This window comes from Abrus precatorius, unplaced genomic scaffold, assembly GCF_003935025.1.
Source record: "Abrus precatorius isolate BTA unplaced genomic scaffold, Abrus_2018 Scaffold10, whole genome shotgun sequence".
Classification (NCBI taxonomy): domain Eukaryota; kingdom Viridiplantae; phylum Streptophyta; class Magnoliopsida; order Fabales; family Fabaceae; genus Abrus; species Abrus precatorius.
In genome coordinates, this window is record NW_020874292.1 from 16,630,118 (window position 1) to 16,653,185 (window position 23,068).

The 23,068-nt window shown below is 33.3% G+C and overlaps 1 protein-coding gene and 1 pseudogene across 1 annotated transcript; both read right to left on the reverse strand.

Moving 5' to 3' along the window:
- LOC113851966 overlaps window positions 1–23,068 on the reverse strand; it is a 221,694-nt pseudogene that overhangs the window by 22,937 nt on the left and 175,689 nt on the right.
- Window positions 11,246–14,648, reverse strand: LOC113852957 (isoaspartyl peptidase/L-asparaginase-like). Its single transcript, XM_027483381.1, has 4 exons — window positions 14,487–14,648; window positions 12,326–12,559; window positions 11,886–11,972; window positions 11,246–11,725 (listed from the first exon to the last, which is right to left on the reverse strand). The coding sequence occupies exons 1-4, from the start codon at window positions 14,646–14,648 to the stop codon at window positions 11,246–11,248; spliced, it is 963 nt and encodes a 320-aa protein (XP_027339182.1).

Consider the following 23,068-nt stretch of genomic DNA (forward strand, 5'->3'; position numbering starts at 1 on the left):
GTGAGAAAAAGGGGAAATGTTTAAAGATAGAGCAAGAGCCGTTATCATCAAAATCATCTTTTAGAACCAAAGATCAATAGGCATCAAGCTAGTGACGTTAAAAGAGCGCTTTGTGAGAGGCAACTCACATTTCTGAATCATTTTAAGCTTTTTGCACTGCATTTGAATTTTCATTATTCATTTTGTTCAATTTTTGCAATTTCATTTCTGTGATTCTGCTGCATCTTTATTTTGGGGTTGATCTAATACATGAATTGAGATTTGATGTTGTGAGTGTGTATTGAGAGGATTAGAGTTGAATAAGTGAGCTATTTGAGGTTTTAGAGATCTTTGATTGATGAAATGAGTCACTATTTTGCAGACTAAAGAATTAGATCTCCAAGAGGTAGACCAGCCATGATATATGCCTCAAATCATGTATTCCAACAAAAAGAAGAAAGAAAATTGCAAATGCAAAGCAAGAAGGAGGAAGTATTGATGTAGCACCACTTCAAAGGATTGAAGATAAGCCAAGTTTGCACTCACCACATGGAAGAATCCATGATAAGAGTAGTGTTATGAATTTTCTAAAGAGAAAATTCAAAGAAAAACTCAACTCACAAGGGAGGAGAAAAATGCACAGTGCATCAAATGAATCTAAAATCTGAAAATTACAAAGGAGCTTAGCCTATATATAGGCAAGCTAACTCAAGGCCCAAAATGGTCTCTAATGGGCCTTAAAACAAGGAAAAGAAATGGGATGGGGATTTGGGCTGAATACATGCCCTAAAACATGGCCCAATACAAGCCCAAAGAAAAATACAAAAGATTTCACCCCATAGCCCAATGGGCTTCCCGAGCCCATGACCAAAATAAAAGGCCCAAAACAAACTATTCTAAGCATGAACAATGCAAGTACAAAAGTATATACATGTGTGATCTGATGACTCCTAGGATCACATCATTCCCTCCTTCTTGGGAAGAATTCGACCACGAATTTGAAGCGTCCTTAAGCTTCTCATGCAAGCCATCAAGGTTGCCTACAAAGTAAAGGATGCAAAATAAGTCTCAGGAAATGTGAAGGATAGGGATCAGGTGCTTATTCATGGAAAGAACCCACCTGAATCAAAGATTAGCCGCTTGACCTTTAGCATTTTATTACAAAATCTCATACAAAAATTAATGAGATATCCCCATAAGAAATTTACATACAAAACTATGGAAGACATGGTTATTAGTATATAAAGTGTAATGTCTTAACAAAGTGTATCCCACATTTCCATTTAGTTGAAATGTGGGATACATGCATTCTCCTTTGTGATATGAACTCATCATTATGCACAAGGTCATGTGTTAATATGATTGGATTATTACCTAATGAGAAAACAATTGATCTATTGCTTATCAGGCCTAATGAATTGGACCTCAAATGTAGCATGTTATTACTAAATGGAAATTGGATCGAGTTCATACACAACATATGTGTTCCTAAATGCCTAGACTCAAAAATTATAACAAACGATCTATGTCTAAAGTACCACAACTCAAAAGAATATAAGAAAATCCTAATTCTACAAAGTCTTATATGAATAAGGAATGAGGTACATGAAATCTTAAAGGGGCAAAAGACACTTGGTGTCCAATCTACTTCTTATGTTATCCTTCAATTAGATGGTAGTTCTTTAGGAATTTCCTTAGGGAACACAACCTTAAAATTTTGTAAAAGAGCTTTGACTCTTTTATCCAAAGAAGAAGGAGTAGTGGCAAGAGTCAAATGACTCATATGGCATTATAGGTACAATGGTTGGCCACTATAAAAGATTCTTTTTACATCTTGCATCTTGGTAAGAAATCCCTCCTTCTTGAGACTTAAGGCAAGCTCATAGTTGCCCTTATCTCCTCTAACTCTTTTTTTACCTTTTTCCTTCTTACTAGGCCTTTGGCCTCTTGGCAAGCCTATGGCCTCCCTTTCTTTGTCCTTTTCTAATTTCATTTTTAATTGGTCTTCCATTACTTGCTTAGGGGTTAGAGGAATCAAAGTGATCCTCTTAGATTCACGGACAAGGGTTATTTTGTTAGAGGTCCCACTGTGGGTGGCATACTTGTCAAATTGCCATGGCCTTCCTAACAAAATATGGCCAGCCTCCATAGAAACTACATCACAAAATACTTCATCTTTGTAATTACCTATGGAGAATCTTATTTTGTCTTGCTTATCTACTAACATCTCACCCTCTTCATTTAGCGACTGAAGTTTGTATGGCTTAGGGTGTGGGGTAGTCTCTAATCCTAGTTTCTCCACTAGCCTCACACTAGCACAATTGGTACAACTTCCCCCATCCACAATTAGTGCACATAATTTGCCTTTGATATAGCACCTAGTGTGGAAAATATTTTCTCTTTGAGACTCATCTAAATCTTTTACTTAACTTCCCAAGAGTCTCCTAATAATTAAAAGATCCCCCTCACTTCCACAAGCTTCTTTCCCACTAGATTGCCTCTCACTATCACTAGAGGATGATGAAGAAGTTTCTTCTTCTTGACTAGAATATTGGTCCTTGCCCTTACAAATCATAACCTTCTTAGTTGGGCATTGAGAAGCAATATGTCCCCTACCTAGACACTTAAAACACTTAATTGATGAAGTCTTGGTACTTCCCTCACTTGTGCTAGGCTTAGAGCTTTGGGTTTTAGGGAATTTCTCATTTCTCTTCCTAAAGTTTGAGGTGGATTTTATTTCTTGATTTTTCTCTTTATAACTATCCTCCTTGCCTTTTCCATCTCCCCACTTAGAGGAACTAGGGTAATTTGAACTAAATTTCTTGTAAGATCCTTTTCTCTTGAGTTGTTGTTCGACCCTCATTGCTTGTTGTACTACATCATCTAAGTCCACATAAGGTAGAAATGCCACAACATCTCCTATTTTCCTATTCCACCCACTTAGAAATCTTGCTATGGTGGCTCTTTCTTCCTCATGGATGTTGGCTCTCATAAGGTAAATTTCCATTTCTTTCCTATATTCCTCAACACTCTTGGAGCCTTGGGTAAGCCTTTGGAGCTTGCTAAGAAGCTCACGGCCATAATACGTGGGCACATGCCTCTTCCTAAGAATGGCCTTAAAGTCTTTCCAATTTTCTATGGGTGGCAACCCTATATCTTTTCTATCACGTGTTTGGTTTGTCCACCAAAATAGGGCATAATTTTGAAAACCTAGGATAGCTATCTTAACCTTATTTTCTACCTCAATACTATGACATATGAAGAGTTGCTCTATTTTCATTTCCCATTCTAAGTAAGCTTCTACATCATCTTTTCTATGAAAATGGGGAACCTCTAGCTTAATTTCTTTTAACCTATCATCTCTTCTATGTCTAGTATCTTCATCTCCAACTCTATTTCTATCTCTTTCTCTATGTCTATCTCTATAATCTTCCCTTCTTCTTCTATCATGTCTTTCTCTTCTAGGGCTTATTTCACTATAACTTCTTTCACTAACCCTATCCCTTCCTCTTCTTTCTTCTTCCCTATCTCTTCCATTTTGGAGATTTGCTAATTCTCTCCTCATAGCTTCCATTTGAACCATCAAATTAGCCACATAGGGTGGAGGGGGAGTCTCATCCCCATTCCTATGGCTCTTATTACTTCTATAACTCCTATTACTTCTATCACTTTCCATTCTTGTTTGCTTTATTTTACGAAGTTACAACACTAAAAGTGGACTCTAATGATTATCCTAGACCCTAACTCAAAAATTTAAAACAAATAAAGATAGGAAAACAATTTAAGTGCTACCAATGCTAGTCGGATCTAGACTCAAAGAAAACTAAGAAAATTAGAATGAGGCAGAAAAGGTGCGAACTCTTACTTCACATCCTGAGATCCTAACATGAAATGCAAAGAATGGAGGGAGGAAAGGATTGGAATATTAGTCCAACACCCGAAAATGCAATGACCCTAATCGCAAAGCTTTAAATCAATCACACAAGCCTAAACTAGCATGTATTAGTTGTGTGCAAAATTTAAACTAAGGCCTATGCACAAATTACCCTATAACTACTTAGAAACCAAAGTCCAATGTCCACTTACAAGGTAAAATTCAACCTACTACAAGTGATCTACTTGCAAGAATTGTAAATTCCCAACCCCAAGCAAATATAATTCTCCAAATACAAGGAGTAAAAGAAACCAAAACAGCCCCTTCACCCCAAGTTACAAGGCTTTGCTCCAAGGAAAATTACAAGTCTTCAAGTCCAATAGTTTCCAGGTAGGATCAAGCTCACAAAGAACACATGAAGTTAGTATAATCACAATTAATGAGGGTGTGTGTGTAGTGTTTGGGTACTCTCCACTCACTCACGTGTTTACACTCAAGACACACATGAGTTCTTAATAAATTTCCCAAAAAATAAATACACAACCATTCAACTCTTACTCATCTTCTATTATGCTACCATGCTTTGAAGGCAAATGAGGCACAATTGGTAACCATTCAATACAAAACTTAAGGATTCCAAAGAGACAAAACAAGAAAAGTTTCACACAATAAAAGCTAAACTCAAACAAGGAGTAGTTATGTGACTAACTTGAAATCAATAAAAGACAAACTAGAATTAAGGCAACTTTAAAAGGAAGCACTCAAAAGGAACCCCTGGAACTCTAGAATGCAACTATCTTGATCAAATTTAGCACACAATCAACCTTGCAATTTAATGATTCTCAAACTATGAACATGTTATCATGCAAAAACATGCATGAATTACACAACATATAATTCTCGGTTTTAACTTTCTCTTTCCTTTTTTTTTCTCCTTTATATGCTTTTGCTCTTCCTTTTCTCATTTTTTATACTATCTCCTTTCAATATTTTGGTATCTTTCTTTTTCTTTTCCTTTTCACAAATACACAATTATAGCACTAATGTTTTTGTACTAATTTCAGCAAGGTACCAAAAATACCTAACAATGAATTACACCAAAATTGAATCAATTTATTGTTGCATATGGATTTGATTTAGACAAAACTAAGCAAGGAAAAAAACATACAACCAATAACACTTGCTAGAACAGAATTAAGACTCTAAGAAAACATCAAATCTAACATCCTAAAACACAAAAATGAATTAAATCAAGCTAGATGAGTTTTAGCCAAGACAAGAAGCAATGGATGGATCTTTTGTTCTAGAAAAGTCCAGCACATCACAATTCACATTTACACAATGTAATAACACTAAACAACTGTCCAAAGTGCTAGAATATGAATCAAACAACTAGAATTGCAAGGAAAACAACCAAGAACACAAGAACAATCATGCATAATTTTGGCACCAAGATTTAGCAATCATAATTTTGAAATTCAACAAACTAAAAATTGAATTTCAAGAAAGTGAATCGGTTAAAAGCTATAAAAGACACTAAGAAACAGAATGATCAAGAAAAATTCAGTGAAAACACAAGATTTTCATTGTTTTGGAGGTTTGAATCAACAATGAACCAATTTGGAGCCAAAAATTGAAAGTTAGCTGATCTTAAATTTTAGCACATGGTTTTGTGTGGAAATTGATGTAGATGAAGGATTTACAATCAGATTTTAAAAATTCCTTGTAGATCTAAATTTTATTTCAAACCAAATTTTGGTGGGAAAAATGAAATGTCATGGATCCGAAAATTGAAGGAAGATTTGTGTAGAAGAGAATGTGAGAATGAAGAATTCACAATTAGATTTCAAAAAAGAAAGGTATAAAAGTGCAGATCTAGAAATGAAGTTTGAAAGCTTTTGACGAGAAAAAATTGTAAAAAATGAATCATCGCCAAAGTAATACGAATTTAGAGAGATTGAAGTGTGTAGATGAAGAATTCAAGGTCAAATTGCATAGATCAAAAGTGAAACAATTCAGATTTGCATGTAACATACCTCTTGTGCCATGCTCTTGATACCAAATGATGTGTTTCTTGAGGAAATCTTCAAGAAAGACCAAAGAATTAGATCTCCAAGAGGTAGACCATCCATGATATATGCCTTAAATCATGTATTCCAACAAAAAGAAGAAAGAAAATTGCAAATGGAAAGCAAGAAGGAGGAAGTATTGATGTAGCACCACTTCAAAGGATTGAAGATAAACCAAGTTTGCATTCACCATATGGAAGAATCCATGATAAGAGTAGTGTTATGAATTTTCTAAAGAGAAAATTCAAAGAAAAACTCAACTCACAAGGGAGGAGAAAAATGCACAATGCATCAAATGAATCTAAAATCTGAAAATTACAAAGGAGCTTAGCCTATATATAGGCAAGCTAACTCAAGGCCCAAAATGGTCTCAAATAGGCCTTAAAACAAGGAAAAGAAAGGGGATGGGGATTTGGGCTGAATACATGCCCTGAAACATGGCCCAATACAAGCCCAAAGAAAAATACAAAAGACTCCACCCCAAAGCCCAATGGGCTTCCCGAGCCCATGACCAAAATACAAGGCCCAAAACAAACTATTCTAAGCATGAACAATGCAAGTACAAAAGTATATACATGAGCGATCTGATGACTCCTAGGATCACATCAAAAAGGCAGCTTGCTAATTGATTTTTGAGAAATGGATGAACTTTTCCTTTTTGTTTGGTTTGATTTGCTTAAGGACAAGCAAAATTCTAAGTTTGGGGTGGTGATAAATCCACATTTTTAGTATAGTTTTGGGAATAAATAAGTGGTAAAGTACTCAATAAACTTGAAAATACCATAAAAATTGTATTAATATTCTTAATTTTGTAGTTAGTTTGGAATTTTTGATTTTATTCTAATTTTAGAGAAAATTGGCTTAAAAAGAATTAATTTTTGTACAGAAGCTTGAGCTGAGACCTTGAAGTTGATATTCAAGTGAACAAAGTTGATGAATTGGGCTTAAAAGATCAAGAATTAAGTGTTATGTATTACGCGTAGCCACTTTGAGTGGATACAGTTAACACTTTGAAGAAGAAAATACAAGAAGATCAAGTGCGTAACAACTCTAAGTGCTAAAAATGAACACTCCAGCAACAGAATTTGTGAAGAGCCTAGGCGTTAATACTTTCACTGCTGAGAGTGATAATGCCCAAGGCTAATTTGCTTAGGAACCTTGCGCGTTAACACTCTCGCCACTGAGACTGTCCACGCGCAGCTGCGCATTAACACTCTGACTGCTGAAAGTGAACACGCGCAAGGCAAAAGCTCTAAACCAGAGTGTCCACGCAAATTAATAGAATTTTGAAAATCACTTTTAAAGCGTCAACTATGGACGATTTGAGTTCCCACCTCAACTATAGAAGCTTCTAGAAAACTCTTCATGATATAATTCTCACAGAATAAATTGAAGAAGTAGAAAAGGCGGAAAAAGGGATATAAATAGAAGTTAAGATTTTAGATAGGGGACTTTTGTTCATTTTTTGTTAGTTTCCACTTTGTAACTGTTTTAACTTCCAAGAGAAGTCAGAGAGAGAGAGATTGGGAGTGACTTTCAAACTTCATTGCTAGAGGAATCAATGTGAAGATTGGGTCTTAGAACATGTTTTTCTGCCTTTTGTCTTCTTCTTCTCTTACTTCTCCTTATTCTATTGTAATGTTGTTCTAAACCTTTTTGATTGGAGATCTATGGATCCAGATTTTATATTGTTATGTAATTGTGGATTTGGATCTTGAGATTTTAATTGAATTAAGTATATGTTCTTAATGCAGTTGTGAACTAATCCTTCATGCAATTAAACTTAGAGAAATCTTCATCAATGGAAATTGAGTTTATTTCGCAAATCTGAATCATATGCCTAGGTTATTGAGCTCTTAGGAATAAGTATCATGATCTAGTAATCTTATAATTTCTAAAACTTAATGCAGTATTTGATTAAATTTCACCTAAGGAATTAGGGAGGTTTAATTAGGTATTAGGATCAATGAGGCAAGGATTTATCGTTTGGTTAAAGAAGTGAAATTGATTATCAATTAACTAAAATTCTCAAGAGTTCATAATATGATTATATTGCAATTGAAAATTTGGTGAACTAATTCCTAACTATTTTCCATAAAGCATTTTTAATACAAAATTCGTACTCTGTTTTTACAGCAAGTTTATTGCCTTTTATTATTTTTATTTCTTACTTTTACATGTTACAAACCTTCCAAACGAATTGTGTGGTTCAACTAATTGCTAAGTTGTGAAGCAGTAATTGAAAATAAGATCCTTGTGGATGATACTTGGGGCTCATATTGATTTCCAAATTTTATTACTTGTTACAACTACTTAGTGCACTTGCTAGTTAGTATTCCTCTGAATTTTTTGTAACAGCTTCCCTACTTTTATACATAAATATCCATTCAATTTCTGTTATTCCTTTCCGTGCTGAATCCACTATGCATCCGTTCAACTCATGAATTTGATCCATGAGTTGTAAATCCATCATCTATGAAATATGGGTGATTTCTTTGCCTCTATTTCACATGTTTTTAATCTAATTTTCCTGCATAGTTCTAACATAAAATAAAAAAATATTTTTATTATTTTTCTCTTTTTAATTTAGTTCAGTTTTGTATTCTGATTTTATGTTCTGATTGCACTTCCCATTCAATTCTTGAATACACTTTATTTTGTAAATAATTACCATTCATACCAAACTGAACATATTTTCTTTTAAGGTGAATTGTACTCACATGTTGCTAAGTAATTATCACCTTTACCATGGTAGGGACTTGGGCCTTGAATTCTCTTTTCTGTGTGCAGTTTACATATATTTTTGCATTCATTTTTTAGAACTTGTCCTACTTCTTAATTGAATATGCTTTGTGCAATTTTTCTTCTAGATGATTGAGACCTTCTTTGCACACATTCATCCACCCTAGAACACTTCCGCCTTAATTACCGTGTTCCAAACTATCATTTTTGCCAAACTTAAACTGCCTAACTCTTTTTCTTACCTTAAGAGAGGAATTTCTTTTGAGTTGCATCAAGAGTGGATGCAATAAACTAAGTTTGGGGTGCTGATTATGACTGTAGTTGCTTGAGGTCACAAACTCTTAAGTTTGGGGTAGTGGACATCATACTTGTTAATAATACATGTAAAAAAAATGCTTAAATTTGAAGAAGAGAATGATTGTCAAAGTCCATAAAATCACAATTGATGAATGAATGAAAAAGAGAGAAAAGAAAAATATAGCAAGGGCCATGTGTTGAAAAGAACCCCACATAAGGTAAAAATAAAAAATTTTGGTAAATGAATGCTTGAACCTCTTAAGCTGCATTATTTAATGCATTCTATTCTAGTTATTGTGTTCATTCACTCAAAAGAAATCCCTTCTCTTAAAAACTCACTTGAGCTTTTGACCCTCCTTGATCAAAGTTAAACCTAACCTAACTCATGTATGACCAACAAAGCCCTCTTGATAGGTGAATTCATTGTATCTAGGTAAAGGAGATTGAGAATATAGGCAAACATAAGGTAGGGTAAGGCAAAATGCATGAATTCAGGGAAACATTTATCTTGAAACACTGATGACTGAAGAGTGAAACACAATTCTGTGAGCTAGATAATTTCTTTGCATGATGTGAATTGCATGAAACCTTACTAGAATTGATTTCAATTTAGTGGGATTTCGCATGAAAATAATTGATATCAATGTGATTTCTTTGTTGAATGAATCCATGATTTTGGAAATAGTGGAAGCGTCAATTAGAGTTTAAGATTGAAATGAAAATTTTTGAGAAAATTTTTTTTGGATAAATATAACCCTTTACATTCAATTTTATTGAGTTTTAGTTTGCTTAGGGCCAAGTAAAAGTTTAAGTTTGGGATTGTGATGAATCCACATTTTATAAATATTTTGTTTATTTGTTTATAGATTTTTAACAGAAAAAATAGACTTAAAAATGATAAATACATAAAAATCTCATTTAGATTAAAAATCAGAGCTTTCTTAATTTTTGTTCAATTTACACTTATTTATGTAAATATATTTTGCAATGTTGATCATTTGAATAATTATGCAGGAATTTCCAGGAAAATCCCTTAGATTTTTGGCTCTTTGGAAAATATGAGATGAAAATCAGAGAGCCAATTCCAAGGGACAGGCCAAAGTAAACACTTTTAGAAGCAATAGTGATCACTTCAAAGCCAAAGGAAGCACTCAGACCTTACGAGAGTCCCAAGTTGTAGGACCTGCACGTGTTTACTCTTATGAGCGAGAGTAATTACTATGAAAGGCGTCAAACTTAATATAAATAGATTTTTACCATTTTAGGGTAAGAGCTTTTTGCCACTTTAGATTTTTTTCCGTTTTGGGGACACTTTTGTAGAGTTAGGTCAACTTTGGGTAATAGCCAAAGCCACATCCTAGGGTTTGATTTTCTATTTTCTTCTTACTTTTCTTTGATTTTTACTTTGGTGTCATTAATTTTTCTTGATTTCTCTCTTGTAATAATGAGACCCATCCTTATGGAGGGCTAATTTTCTTGTAATTCCTAGTGAGTTCATATAGATTCTTGAATTTTTTAGCCTTTAATGTTAATATAAACCACTTTTCTCATGAATTTCTTCTTTCCCCAATCTCTTAGAACTAAGTTAAGAGTTGAATGTGAGGGTGTTACTTAACTTCTAATTCGTTTTTAACAAATATTCTAAACTTGATTTGCTTAATTTCGAGTTTAATTCTAAGGTTGCTTAATCCTAAAGATTAGAGATTGGAGCCCATTGATTTACTTAATTTCGTATGAGAATTTAAAGTTATTTTTTGTTTGTTAAATTAACCTAATTTAAAGAAAGGATAGAGTATTAAATCTTAAGAGGAATTGGGATAGAATCTATATGGACAAACTAAGGGTTATTGTATTCTACTTATTGAACTTTACAATTTGATTTTTTGAGTGAGTAATTTGCAATTGGAACTACAAAACTTTCCCATTTACTTGCTTTCTGAGTTAATGTTTACAACATGTTTGATGTATGTTCTCATCCAATATCACTGGAGACAAACTATGATTGCATCCTAGACTACATTAATTTTTCTGCATATTTTAATGAGAATTAGCAACAAATATTTGCGATCATCACTTACTTTTATATTATCTCTTTTCTCTTTTTCTTTTCTTCCTTATCCAAGTCTTATGCTTAATCTAAACACAATAATAGAATATAACTGGATTTTAAATGCAGGACACACTAAATGTATGCAAAGGCATGGATAACATGGTAATTAAATAGTAACATCATTATCCGGAACACATAAATCTTGGAAAAAAGATAAGCCCGTTATCACACAATTTAGGTAGCAGACCAAATTGCAACCTCTGAATATCCATCTTCAGTGGCACATGCTCGGAACATGCCTGTTGTGTTATAAGGCATTGCCAATTCTCCTGCAGCAGAAACAGCAACCAAACCAACAGTGCCCTTTGGTGTGCGTTCATGTACAACACAATTAGCAGCTTCCTTAAGAGAAACACCTTTGAACTCCATCAAGGCAGCAACATCTCTTGCAACAGTGGCACGTAGTATTGCTTCACCTTTCCCTGTTGCTGAGACAGCACAAAGCTCGTTGGCATATGTCCCAGCACCTATGATAGGTGAGTCACCAATACGACCAACCCTTTTGTTCACTAATCCTCCAGTGGATGTAGCAGAAGCTAGGTTCCCATTACTATCAACAGCCACACACCCAACAGTTCCTAGTTGACTATCACCATTAGCAACAATTGGTGTTTCTTCCTTGGTTCCATTTTGGATGGGTTGAGTATAATCGATCTACATGTTTTGATGCACAAAAGCTATCAATACCATATGGGGGGAATAAAATTAATTGTCAGTGATTGATGTAACAAATACATATACTTCTGTTTAGGTGAAATTTTGCAAACTAAGCATACCGCATTGTCCATACACAGAATTAGGCAAAACTAAATACCTGGACCCTGTTGGCTTCTTTAGCCTGCTGTAGTTTCTCAACATTTTCTGCAGTAATAAAATGGCTGGGATCTACGGTCTCAACACCCTGGAACCAAAGAGTTAATGGTCACTGATGAACTATGAGCCACAAGCTATAACTACTCAAGAAGAGCTGCACAAATTCAAAATAGTGAGAACCCATTTAACGGGTGTCAAGCAAACATTTCCAATTCTTTATTATACGCAATGATGGTTCAAAAGCACCTCAAATGGAAGGAGCATAGTAATTCCCACGGTACAACCAGTTTCACCTCAAATTATGGATGGTTGTAACTGGGATTCAACGCTGAATTTTTAGCCATCGTAAAATAGAAAGGAATAGTATTTTTCAGAGCTTTTTTCAATTAATCAGGGGAAATAATCTTTACCAAATACACTGTAACCATTAACGAAACTCACTTGTTCTTTGGCAAATTCCTCAGCTCCATCAAATGCCAGATATATGTGAGGAGTCTTCTCCATGACCAATCTTGCTAAATAAATGGGATTGACAACTGTTTTGATCCCAGAAACAGCTCCACATCTTTTTGTGCTGCCATCCATAATAGAAGCCTCCATTTCAATCGTGGCTTTGTTGGTCAGCACAGATCCCCTACCCGCATTGAAGTGTGGAATATTTTCTAATTCACGAACCTTAAAAAGTTAAAAAAGCCCACAACAACATGCTAGAGAGTGAAAATCAATGGAGTGAAATATTAAGAATTATAAAACCAAAAGCTACAAAACCTCTTAGCCAGCATTCAGTCGTTTAGTAAAGTTCTATAACACACAAGGCATTTCTCTTCATGAAATATCTTAAAATCTATGAAACTAAGGTTTTGATTATAAAATAAATATTACATTGCAATTGATTTAGTTCAGTACCCACGTTCCTACATATAAATAGAAAGGGCTTTAAAATTTCGCAGCTTCGAACATAATTATAGTCCCTAAATCCATAGATCCAAACTGTAAGCACGATAAACCATACTCTGCTGCTATGCCTGTGGCATTGTCATTCATAGATTCCATTTATTTATTTTTTCTCGAAATCACTAGGTATTTCCATAGACTCAGCTAAGAATATTCCATAAATCTAATTTCGGGTCAGCTACGAAAATAAGTGACTTGAAGGTACATTACTGCCTTTTTTCGTGTTTATATGTCCTAAGAGTAAAAAAATTGTTTTTGTTTTACTATTTCCTTAAAACCTTCAAATAGTTGTTGGCGAAGGAAAAGAATGACAACTTTTGTATTTTAAATATATACATTTAAAATTAATATTTTTTAAATAAAACTATAAATTGATATATTAATATAAATTTAAGTATTAATTATATATTTATTATTATTTAATAAATAATATAATTATTTTAATTTAAAATTAAAAAATATGTCATTTCCTTCTTTTTCTTTTAATTTTTTTTTTCTAAATATACGTTCTGATAATATTGATTATTATTTTTTATTAATATCCTTTTATACAATATGAAAATGCTAACAAGTGTCCTTAAAACATAAGGAATAAAAATAATTTTTTTTGTCAAAAATTATAATAAATAAATATATATATATATATATATATATATATTTCTATTTCTATTTTCAATACCGTTTAACATAATTTTTAGTAAAAACCTTCTCGTCTAATATTTATACTATTTGAGTTAAGAGTAAAGGAAAAACTCATTAACAAAGGGTAAGTATATACATTTTGTAATTAATTTTAATAAAATAAGAGAATTTTTTATTGCGTAATTTATTTTCTCCTTTAACAGATAAATAAGAACCGGCTAATATAATTTTGAATCAAACCTCAGGCTGAAGTTTGATCCTTCATCCTTTTTAAGAAAAATTTTCACACCGATTCACAAAGTGCTAGTACACCTTCACAAAGAAAATAAAAGAAAATTCACTCTTTTTTTTTTTTTTCACTTCTCATTTTCTTTTGACTCCTCATTTATACTCACTCTTTCTTTTTATCCTTTTTTTTTTTTTTTTATCAATTCCCTCATTTACCCTTTCTTTCTTTCTTTTTCCCACGCCTAGATTTAACCACCGTATAATGTAAGAAATTCATTATTCAAGAAAATACTATTCTCTCTGTTAGCAAATAATGTCCGTGAAAAATATAATTATAAATAAAACAATTTCAAGTATTATTTTTTAAAAAAATTAAAATTATTTTAATCAGACTATTTTCCCAATAACACCGGACCTGAGGAGCTGATCAATTTTTCTTATTTATTTCGAGCAGTCTAAACACACACAAAAGAAAAAAAAAAGACAAACATATCCACAATATTTGATTTGAGATGTTCTACTTTTGCAAAAATATACAATAAAAAAGAATAATTAAAAAAATATTTTACAAATAAAGATTTTTTAACGAGTGATATTACACATGATAAGAATTTATATAATAAATATTTATAGTAGAAGATATAAAATTCAAATGCTATAATATTTATTAAAAATTATTATTTATCTTTTTTTATTATGTATAACACAACACTATAAAGTTCCACACGATAGAAAAAATATGTATAAATTAAATAATATAATTTGATTTGAATCTTACCACAAGCTCTACAACATCCAAAGGAGGCATCTTGGCTTTAAGAGCCTCAACCCCGATTTGGAGGCAGTGGCGGAGGGCTTCCTCTCGAGGCTGGCGGCGTTCCGGTGGCAATGAAAAGGGGATGTCTCCGGCACCACCGTGTAGAGCTATAGCCCAGCCCATTTCCCCTCTCTTACAATCACAATGCCACACCTCACCTTAACATTACTAACTCTCGCAGTTAATATATAACATTATGCAGATCCACTGCACCATTTCTTGCGTCAAACGGAAAGATTCCCTTATAAATAATAATACTAATACAGGTAAAAGTTTGTCCAAGACATATATAATAGGTACGCTAATAACAAAAATGCCATCTATTAACAGTGTAAAGTTAAATAATTTTTTTTAATTGATATGGTTAGCATTTAACAAAAATTAAATTCTTAATATAAATATTAATTATCTATATTAATAATATGATATGCTATATCAATAGATAGTTTTATTAATATAAAGCATAATAAAATTAATTTTGATGCATTATTATTATTGTAAACAAACTTATGTAACTAATAAGAATACCTGTAAATATAACTTTTAAATTAATTGTTAAAAAATTAGTCATTCCTACTAATAATTTATCATTATTTATATATCAATATAACTTTGTCACTAAATTTTAATTAAATTCAAATTTTCATTATTGTTTAACAAATATTAGCAACAAACTCATAATATTTATATTAATGGTCTAATTTCATTAATAAAAGTTCTTTTAACAAAGATGATTTTAAAACTTTATATTTTTTATCCATTAATAAAAAATAGCTTAAAGTATGTGTAGTGTTAATCTAATGATTAAAATAGGGAAATATAAAAGTTGATGGTTCAAAATTAAAAAAATAATATTATAGTCTTTCTTTGATTTCTAATTAATATACTCTTGATCTGAAGTCATGGAACAGTGTTCAACCCAGGTAATACTATACACAAAACTTTTGAAGTGGTCTATATTAATCACAGTCAGTAGCACCACATTGGTCACATCGAGGCGAGGGATGATTAATTAAGGGTCAACATTTTTTATTGCAGTCAAAATATCTAAATTGCAATTGCCAACGAAATCGGCACTGAATACCGAGAACCATACATACATCACTAACACGCATAGGTCCTTGGTCATCTTGGACACAGACAATACTATATATCTAAGATTTGTGTCTACAATTAGCATGAACAGTGCACTGAACCTTCAATTAATGAAGAATTTACTGGTCTAAACCCTACATCTACATGCATTTCAAAAGGTAAAACGTGAGCTAATCAACCGACATCAACATAATGGTACAATCTTCAAAATTTGGAAAAGTTCATGTCTGTATAGAGGGAAGGGTCCAAAATCTCAAGTACGTTCATTTTCTTTGTCAAGACCCTACCAATTTTTCTGCTGACTTAAGTTTCATAATGTTTCTTGCAAAAACGATCTCTTTCATTAAATTCTCAGTCACACTAAGAGTTAAATACCTCTTATCATAAAAGTTCTAACACCCTCCAAAATTAAAGAATTGAACAACTCTCAACATAATTTCTAATTACAAATTTTGCTTATTAATTTTTTAAAAATATTGATTAAAGCATTAGTTGGCAAAAAAGACAAAAACTTCTTAAAAAATTAATGTTAGAGTAGATTTTAATCAAACGATTTACCCGAGTATATAAAGTAAATTAATGACTATAATATTAAACATTTATGCAACTAGATCTAATTGCACAGACACATATTAAACATTTACGCAACTAGATCTAATTGCACAGACACACGGCATGGTATTTCCGAATCTCGATAATTTGTCTTAATTTTTTAATAAACTATGTGGTGTTTCCCCATCTATTTTATTTTTCATTCAAAATAAAATATATTTCACATTGTACTAGTAATTTTTTTAAGATTTATTTTCGCATTAGAATTAACTAGTGTGGAACGGTGTGATTTGGATCCCATTATACCACCCAATGTAAATCCAAGGGTTGGTCTTGTTTAGAATAATTTAAAAAGATAAATACGGTATAGTCTTACTTTTATCCTCTTAGTTTGTTCTTATATATAGCTAGATTAACAAGATATTCAATGTATCATGCAAAAACAAACAGGACATTAATTATTTTAAAATAAATGTAATGACAGGAAAATTATAATTTAATTTTTCTAATACATTTTTATTATGATTAATGAATTTTTTTCCTTTTTTTTTCTCTCAATTAAAGTACATTACCGTCTCATCTTCTTTAGTGAAACATTATTTTTTACTTTGTTATATGGAATGCTATGTTTTTTCGTTGGACCAATGAGAGCCGGTTAATATGACCCTAAGCCACAACTCACCTTACATAACTCACTATACAACTCTATTTTTTTTTAAGCCTTATACGCATTGTGTTTATTTTGGGCTTTTTTATTTAAATAATATACTTTTAAAAATAATTTCTCAAAATAATTTTTTAAAAATTAATTCCTTATTTAATGCTTTTTTTTTGTCATGTTAGCAGTAGTATTGTCCATACAAAAATAATAATAAGTTTTTATTATTATTTTAATATACTATCATCCCAAGATAACTGATACTACTTTGGAGATTGAAATATGTCGTAAGTGGATGTGTATCGTATGAGATGGAGTAACAGTAATTTTTTATTATTATTTTAATAGGATATTGACTTAGAATTGCAGATACTACTCCAAAGACTAACACATGTCATAACCATAATTGTATCAAATAAGATGCAGTGATACTCACCTTGTCCAGCTGCTTTCTCAGCTTTGCCATCTTTGTAACATCCTTATTTTGTTTAATACAATAAAATAATATCATAGGTTAAGGGGGAAAATTTTAAATTAAACTTATTTGCAAGCCAATTATTTATTGGTTTTCTGCTCAACCGTTTGTAACCACATTCGCTTTTCCAGGATGGTAGGATAATCTGAAGTCATAATCCTTTAGGAATTCCATCTACCTCCTTTGTCGCATGCTCAGCTCTTTCTGGTTGAATAAATACTTCAAACTTTTGTGGTCGCTGAATACTTAGAATCTTGCTCCAAAGAGGTAGTGCCTCCATATCTTCAGTGCAAGACCACTGCTACCAGCTCCAAATCATGTGTGGAGTAGTTGACTCGTGTGGTCAAAGTTTCCTAGAAGCATATGCAACTACTCTCCCATCTTGCATTAAAACACACCCAAGACCTTGTCCTGATGCATTGTAGTATACTTCAAACTTCTATTCAGGACTAGCAGGATTAACACAAGGGTTGATGTTAATCTCTCCTTCAACTTCTGGAAACTTGCTTCACACTCTGGCCCCAGTCAAATTCTTTTCCCTTTTGGGTTAGCTTCATCAGAGGTAATGCTAATTTTAAAAAATTCCTCAATGAATTTTCTATAATAGCTAGCTAATCTTAAGAAACTTCAAACTTTTGTTGGAGCAGTAGGTCTTGACCATTGAGACATTGCTTCAACCTTAACTAGATCCACCATGATTCCATTCTGTGATACCAGTGTCCCAAAAATTGTATCTGCGACAGCCAAAATTCATATTTTGAAAACTTAGCATATAACTATCTCTTATTCATTATCCGCAAGACAATCCTCATATACTTGTCATGTTCCTTATGACTCTCAGAGTATATCAGGATGTCATCTATAAATACCACCACGAACTAGTTCAGATATTGATGGAAGATTTGATTCATGTAATCCATGAATATCGTCGAAGTGTTAGTCACACCAAATGACATAACTAAGTACTCGTAATGCTCATAATTAGTTCTAAACGCAGTCTTTTGAATATCTTCATTTTTCATCAAAATCTGATGGTAATCAGATCATAAATCAATCTTTGAGAACATTGATGCTCCACATAGTTGATCCATCATATCATCTATTCTAGGAAGCGAATACTTGTTCTTAATTGTTACTTTGTTCAATTGGCAGTAGTCCACGCACATTCTTATGCTCCCATCCTTCTTCTCCACTAAGAGTATAGGAGCTCCCCATGGCGATATGCTCGGTCTCACAAATTGTCTCTCTAACAAGTCCTCAACTTGCTTCTTCACTTCATCTAACTCAATTGGCGACATTCGGTAAGGTGCAATGGAGACTAGACTTGCTCCTGGCATTAGATTAATTATGAATTCAATCTCTTTCTTGCGGCAGTTTGGTTACATCCTTCAAAAAGACTTCTAAGAATTCGTTCACCACTGGTATATGCTCTACCTTCACAGTCCTTTTTGTCTCAGCAGAGAATAGTACCATAAAGGCCTTGACATTGACCATGTTCCTTGAGTCACCCTCACATAGGAGCCTAGGAGCTCTTGGTAAATTAGCACCAAAAATCAATATTTTTTCTTTACGATCAAGAAGGACATGATTGGATGATAACCAATCCATTCCTAGTATGATGTCAAGCTGAGAAAAGGGTAGGCAAATCAAATCTACCAAGAAATTCCTACCATGGATCATTACAGAGCAGCCTAAATATACGTTCGAGGTTATCACAAGTTTATCTGTAGGAGTCAATATTAGAACATCATATGGCAGGACAGAGAAAGGCAATTCAGGGCAATGCACACAATCCAAGGAAATGAAAGAATGTGTAGCACCAGAGCCAAAAAGAACATCAATGAGTTTGTATTTCAGAATGCATTTACCTCGGATAAGATCATCAGACTTTGTCGCTTTAAAGCCAGTCATGGTAAACACCTTGCCTTGCACATTGGACTTTGATGCATCACTGTTCTTAGGTACTGGCTTGTTGCTCCCACTAACACTTCTGCTCCTTTGGGGTGCGAACCAACAAGCATTGGTTGGATGCCCCATCTTCCCAAAATGACCACCATGCAGTAGTTGGTTCGGGGCAGTTTCGAATCTTGTGGGGTCTCTCGCATTTGAAACATTTCAATGGTTCTCGAGGGACGTTGGAGTTATAGTTACCACCTTTACGAGGTACAATCCTGCTCTCCTGAGATTGAGCTGGACTCAAGCAAGGTTTCCTCTGGAATCTTGGAGGCCTTCTATCTTGTCTCACTGGTACCCCATTGATGAACGGAATATTTTTATTTTGCATAAAGATTTATCGTCAACCTTCATCAAAGTATGCAGAAAAATTTGTAGTATCTAGGATGCAAGCCTAGGTTGTCTCTGATGACTTTGGTTGGAAATATGCACTAAACATGTTATAGACATTCAACTTAAAAACAATTAAAAGGGGGGTTTGTGTGATTCCAATTTTAATGTAACAGCAAATGATGAAATTAATGAGTTCAATCAATGAAACGTGCAATCCTTAGTTCGTTCATGTAATTCTATCCCTATTCCTCTCAAGACTCAATACTTTTCCTCTTCCCCTGAATTAGATTACCTCAACAAGCGAGAATTAACCTTGAAATCCTATACAAATTTGCTTAAATTAGTATGGACTCCAACTCTTTTCACCAAGATTACGCAACCTCAGAAATTAACTTAGGATTAAGTAAACCAAATTAAGAATTTCATTAAAATGAATTAGGGTTAATTACTCAATGTCCCCCTCATTCAACCATTAACTCATTTCAAAGAGTTGGGAAATATAAATTCATGAAGCAAAAGGAATTATATTGACATTCATACCCAGGAATTCAAGAATCCATGAACTCACTAAGGATTACAAGAAAGTTTAGCTCTTCATGAGGATAGGTCTTACGAATTCAAGATGAAACCAAAAGGAATTCAATGACATCAATGCAAGAATTAAAGGAAAGTGAAGAGAAATTGTAAATCAAACCCTAAGATTGGCCTTGGCTGTCACCCAAGGATCCTAAGCTCTACAAAATGCTCCAAAAGTGGCAAAAGAATCTAAAGTTATGCAAAGATCCGTACCCTAATTTCTAAAAATCTATATATACAAAGTATGACGCGACCTCATAGTGATCACTCTCGTAAATAAGAGTGATCACGTGCAGCATTCCTCAGGCTTTTCCCCTTTCTGTAGTGATCACTCTTATATATAATAGTAGTTACTTTGGGCGCGCGTAGTTACTCTCACTTCTGAGAGTGAACACGCATAGAGTGTTCTGGTTCAGGCTTCACTAGAGTGATCGCTTTCACTTTTGAAAGTGTTTACGCGCAAAGTTCTTCATCCTAGAGCTTTCTGAAGTGATCACTATCACTTCTGAAAGTGATTACGCGCAGGCACTTCATCCTAGAGCTTTCTGGAGTGATCACTATCACTCACGAGAATGATTACGCGTAGGCCTGGTGGTTCTCTTTAGCTCTGGAGTGATCACTGCTGCTTCTGAAAGTGGTTACTCTGGCCTATCCCTTGAAATCAGCTCCCTAGAGTTATCACTATGGTACCTGAGAGTGATTACTCTCAGTTCATATTTTTGCCAAGAGCCAAAAATTCGTGAAATTTGTCTAGAATTTCCTGCACAATTATTCAAATGATCAAAATTGCAAAATATATTCACAAAAATTAATGGAAATAAGACAAAAATTAAGAAAGCTATAATATTTGACCTAAATGAGGTTTTTATGTTATTTACAATCTCTAAGTCTATTATTCCTATTAAAACTCTATGAAAAATCAGACAAAATATCTATAAAGTGTGGATTCATCACAACCCCAAACTTAAACTTTTGCTTGTTCCCAAGCAAATCAAAACTCAAGAAAATTGAAAGTAAAAGGTTGAATTTATCCAAAAAATTTTCTCAAAGATTTCCATTCCGATCTTAGACTCTAATTGGCACTTCCAATATCTCCAAAATCATGGATTCATTCAACAAAGCAATCACACTCATATCAATTATTTTCATGCAAAGTCCCACTAAACTGAAACAAAAATCTAGCAAGGTTTCATGCAATTCACACAATGCAAATAAATTATCCAACTCACAGTATAGTGTTTCACTCTTCACTCATTAATGTTTCAGGCTAAGTGTTTCTCTCAATTCATGCATTTTGCCTCACCCTACCATATGCTTGCCCATATTCTCAATCTCCTTGCCTAGATACAATGAACTACCTATCATAAGGGCTTTGTTAGTCACAATTGCGGTTAGATTAGGTTCAATTTTTTATCAAGGAAGGACAAAAGCTCAAGTGGGTTTTTAAGAGGAGGGAATTCCTTTGAGTGAATGAGTACAACAACTAGAATGGAGTGCATTAAATGATGCAGTTTTTGAGGTTCAAGCATTCTTTCACCATGTTTTTCATTATTTTGCCTTATGTGGGAATTCTTTTTCTATCAAATTGCCTTGCAGTATTTCCATTTTTTTTCTTTTTCTTCCATTCATTCATTTTTGTAATTTATTTGACTTCGGTAATCATTCTTTTCTTCAAATTCAAACTTTTTTTTTTTGACATGTAATATTGACATGTATAATGCTCCCCACCCCAAACTTAAGATCTTGCTTGCCCTCAAGCAACTACAGTCACAACTAGCACCCCAAACTTAGTTTCTTGCAATCACTCTTGATGCAACTCAAAAGAAATACCTCTCTTAAGGGAAGGAAATTATGTTTGCAGACTAAGTTGGGCAAAAGAAGAGAATGTAGAACAAGGGAAATTAGGTGCAAGGGTGTTCTAGGGTGGGTGGGCATATGCAAAGAAGGCCTTAATCATCTAGATGAAAAATTGCATAATGTCTATTCAATTAAGAAACAGGGCAAGTTTTAGAAGATAGATGCAAAAATACATCTAATGTGCACATAGAAAAGAAATTTAAGGCCCAATTCTCTACCATGGTAAAAGATGATAATTACTTAGCAACATATGAGTACAGTTCACCTTATAAGAAAATATGCTCAGTATGGTATGAATCGTGATTATTTACAAAACAGAGAATGATTGAGAGTTGAATGGAAAGTGAAATCAGAATATAAAATTAGAATTACAAAACTCAACTTCATTAAAAATAAAGAAATAATGACAATGTTGTTTTTGTATTTTATCTATGAACTATGCAGGAAAAACAGACTAAGACAATGTGAAACAGAGGCAAAGAGATCACCCCCCTTTGATTAATGATGGATTCACACTCAGAGATCAAATTTATGCTTCTCTTGATGTTAATGAGGGCATTCTTTGCACAAAGACGCAGGGTGGATTCAGCACAAAGTATCATAATAGAAACTAAACTGCAAATAGTATATATGAAAGCGGCAAATATTATTCAAGCGGGTAATGCAAGAAAATAAAGGGAGAGATGATACTGAAAGCGGTAAAGTACGATAATTACAAGGAAAGTAGTAGTTAATAAATACAGGGAAATGACAGAAAAGTTTATGACAAAAAGGAAAATAGAGCTAAATAAGGTCTTCATGTGAGCTGGAGGATGAAAGGTTGTCATTGGTATCCTTATCATCTTCTTCCTCTTCCTAGTTAACAGTTGCTCTGAGAAAAGTTGCAGAGAATGTAGGAGCTTCATAAATTTGGTCTGAAGTCATGCCCAGCTTCTTTCCTATATTAAGCATCATAGTTTCAAGGAGGTTCAGCATGGATTTCTGACTGGTATGCAAAGTGTCCTGTCTGAGTGCTAGTTGCTGGACCTGTGCTCTCAATCCAAG

Bases quoted from the DNA above. Each gene is read 5' to 3' on its own strand.
- LOC113852957 (XM_027483381.1), bottom strand. From the start codon at position 14,648: ATGGGCTGGGCTATAGCTCTACACGGTGGTGCCGGAGACATCCCCTTT. The intron at 12,560-14,486 runs GTAAGATTCAAA...TAACTTTTTAAG, and splicing joins TGGATGTTGTAGAGCTTGTG to GTTCGTGAATTAGAAAATAT. The intron at 11,973-12,325 runs GTGAGTTTCGTT...CTTTGGTTCCAG, and splicing joins AGGAATTTGCCAAAGAACAA to GGTGTTGAGACCGTAGATCC.